This window comes from Staurois parvus, unplaced genomic scaffold, assembly GCF_062004578.1.
Source record: "Staurois parvus isolate SC_StPar_1 unplaced genomic scaffold, SC_StPar_1.0 ptg000267l, whole genome shotgun sequence".
In the NCBI taxonomy this organism is placed as follows: domain Eukaryota; kingdom Metazoa; phylum Chordata; class Amphibia; order Anura; family Ranidae; genus Staurois; species Staurois parvus.
This window is the reverse complement of record NW_028318063.1, coordinates 115,795-119,021: the sequence shown is the minus strand read 5'-3', so window position 1 is coordinate 119,021 and position 3,227 is coordinate 115,795. Positions and strand designations below refer to the sequence as shown.

Here is a 3,227-nt window from a genome sequence, read left to right as displayed (position 1 = left end):
TAAAAAGATAACTGAATACATTTTGGCCAATATTTATGAAGAAAGATTATTTATTTGCAAAATTGTATAAGAAAACACTTTTTTTTTTTTTTGAACTTTTTCATTTATATAGCAAAAAAAAATTCCAGTGGTGAATAAATACCACCAAAATAAAGTTTTATATGTCTTAAAAAAATGCTACATTTATATGGGTACGGTGCTGCATGACCGCGCAATTGTCATTCAAAGTGTGACAGCTCTGAAAGCTGAAAATTGGCCTGGACAGGAAGGGGGTGAAAGTGTCCGGACTTGAAGTGGTTAAAGTGTTACTAATCCAAGGACCCTGCATTCACTATATCTGGTCTCCCACAGTACACAAAACATGGGAATGCAATTATTTTAGTAAATATAAACTGCTAAATACCTTTTCTCATCAGCAGTTAGAGCAGTCTTGTGATTGCTATCAGTGTCCAGCAGAGCACGGTTAAAGCTTGTAGGAGGAGTTTTCATTCTTCCTTTATAAGGCTGCATAACCCCTGACCCTCAGTCTGGACAGTGCTGATTGGCTGTGCTGATCACATGCACTCTCCCAAGAAAAAAAAGACATTATAGCAATACACACTGAACTGAGCATGTGCAGCTTGCCCCCAAGGCTCTATTCTATCAGGAGATGGATTGAGGACTGTGGAAAAAGGGGAGTATCAGAGAAGACAGGATCACACATCCTTTTTACACAATGCAAAGGATTAACTTTTTCGGTTCCACAGCGAGTATAACAAGTATGTGGGTTTAGTAACACTTTTAAGTAAAGCTCTTCTGTAAACACAATCTTTTTAAGTTTTTAATATCCTCAATACAGTATTTTCATTAAGCATAAATAAATCCATTGCTTTATAGCATTTGAAATTTCTTCAGAGGATAAGCAAGAAACAATATTCTCACCATCAGTGCTGTCCTACATATGATGTACAAAAGTAACCAAAGTGAGGTGGACATAGAAGGCACAGATGGACAGGTACTAAATGGTCTACAGCATGCAAGTGTAAACCCTACTCAAGCTTTCTTAAAATTTAAGATGAGATTATTTTTAAACCCTGTTTAGTTTATCTTCCTGCTTAAAAATAACCTATTTCTTTGATTTATTCTCCTGAAACGTTTTGGTGGTGGTGAGGAGACCAGAATTGTGATGCACCACAGCTGCCACTGTTTTTTCACGGCTGCTTTGATGTCCTTATTTCGTACACTGTAGATGATGGGGTTCAGCACTGGTGTTACCACTGAATAGAGAATGGACAATATTCTATCATGTTCTGGGGAATAACTGGAAGGAGGGCGTAAATGCATGAATAATACTGTTCCATAGAAAAGGAAGACTACTGCAAGGTGGGAGGCACAAGTGGAGAAAGCTTTTTGCCTCTGTTTAATGGAACTTAAATTTAAAATGTTCAATGTGATAAAAAAATAAGATATAAGGATGAGGATAAAAGAACCCACAGCAACTAAGACAACTAAAGCATACTCTGTAACCTCACTGAGCCAAATGTCTGCGCAAGACAGATGAAGCATAGGGGGCATCTCACAGAAAAAATGGTTGATCTGGTTGGATTTACAGTAGGGTAAGTGAAATGTAGCCAGTGTAAGAATAAAAGAAATAAAAAAGCTCAAAGCCCAACATCCAGCAGCCAGGTGAAGACACAACCTCTGGTTCATGATCATGGTATATTGTAATGGTTTACAGATGGCATTATACCTATCAAAAGCCATAGTAGCCAGTATTAAGCATTCAGTAGCTCCTAGTGCCAAATGGAAGTACAATTGTGTTACACATCCCAAATAGGAAATGCTTTTGTCCTGAGATATGGTGTTTACCAACATTTTAGGCACCACCGTTGAAGAAAAACAAATGTCAGTGATAGCAAGATTAGACAGGAAAAAGTACATAGGAGTTTGAAGTCGAGGGTCAGTCTTCACCATGATGATGAGCAGAAAATTTCCTGATAATGTCACTATATATGCCATCAGAAGCAGAAAAAAGAAGACAATCTGTAAACTGAAGATGTTAGAGAGTCCAAGAAGGATGAATGTTTCAACAAATGTGTGATTTGAGTTCGATAGAACATAAGCTGACATTTTTTTGTTATGGTGATAAATTATATACAACTTACAATTGAAGAACAGTAAGAACTTGATTGACTGACTGTATATACATAAAATAAACCACAATCATAAAAGAAAATCACAATTACAGCACTGTATTGCAAAATACAAATATTGTTTTCAAACCTCAGAGTACATGTGAATTTTACAGTATACTTTAGGGGTGTCCAACCTGCAGCCCACGAAAGCTATGAATGCGGCCAAACACAAAATAATCTTACTTGAAAATGTTTATTTTTTAGGGGAATTTTTTGTAAAAATGTTTTTACACTTTGTGAATACATGCGACCAAAGAAAAACAGTGACAGTGTCTCTTTATTGGACAGTTTTTGGCAGCACCTATATTTGTGAGAAACTATGTTCAAGGATGAAGCACACAAAGGGCTAAATTAGAAAAAAAATATCTGATGAGTGCCTTGAAAATTCATTGAGAATTGCTACTACATCCATTGAACCAGAGGTTGATGCATTAGTTTATCACAAACACTGAAAAATATTGCACTAGTTTTATCTTGCCCTTTTTTACTTTTATATTAAAATTATATAAAACATAAAGTTTTATTACTCAAATGGATACATTATCTATATCAGTGGTCATTAACTTGCGATCAGCTCAACTTTATCTGCTTATCAGCTATCCTTATTGTTTGTGTATTTTATGTGTGGACCAAGACAATTCCTTTTCTTCCAATGTGGCCCAGTTAGGTAAAAAGGTTGGACACCCCCAGTATATTTTAAGCAGTTATACATTCAAATCAGAAGGTGGTATAAAACCAGCTTTCAGTAAAAAGAAAAAAAAAAAGAAACACAAAAAATGATGTTACGATAATAGGGCACTTGTTTATTCTTTAACTATATTTTATGAAAATATACTGTATAATAATTCAGAAAAAGAAAACAAGAGCATGTGCAGGAAAAATGAAATGAAAACTATGTACAGAGTTTTTCCTCCAATAACTGAAGAAGATGAAGAAAGCACAAACAGGTTGTATATAACATATAACAGCTATTCATAAGCTCCCCAAAGATTTACTTAATTTTTAGCTCTGAAATCTTGTATCTAAGATTTGCTTTGAAGATTTAAGAGTCCC

At 35.1% G+C, this 3,227-nt stretch overlaps 1 protein-coding gene across 1 annotated transcript; it reads right to left on the bottom strand.

The window, feature by feature from the left end:
• Positions 1-1,077: 1,077 nt before the first annotated feature.
• LOC149459220 (olfactory receptor 5V1-like) lies at positions 1,078-2,109 on the bottom strand. Its single transcript, XM_089681424.1, has one exon. The coding sequence runs from the start codon at positions 2,107-2,109 to the stop codon at positions 1,078-1,080; it is 1,032 nt and encodes a 343-aa protein (XP_089537550.1).
• Between the last annotated feature and the right edge of the window lie 1,118 nt (positions 2,110-3,227).

What these genes read in the sequence shown, in the direction of transcription:
- LOC149459220 (XM_089681424.1), bottom strand. Translation starts at nt 2,109, where the DNA reads ATGTCAGCTTATGTTCTATCGAACTCAAATCACACATTTGTTGAAACA.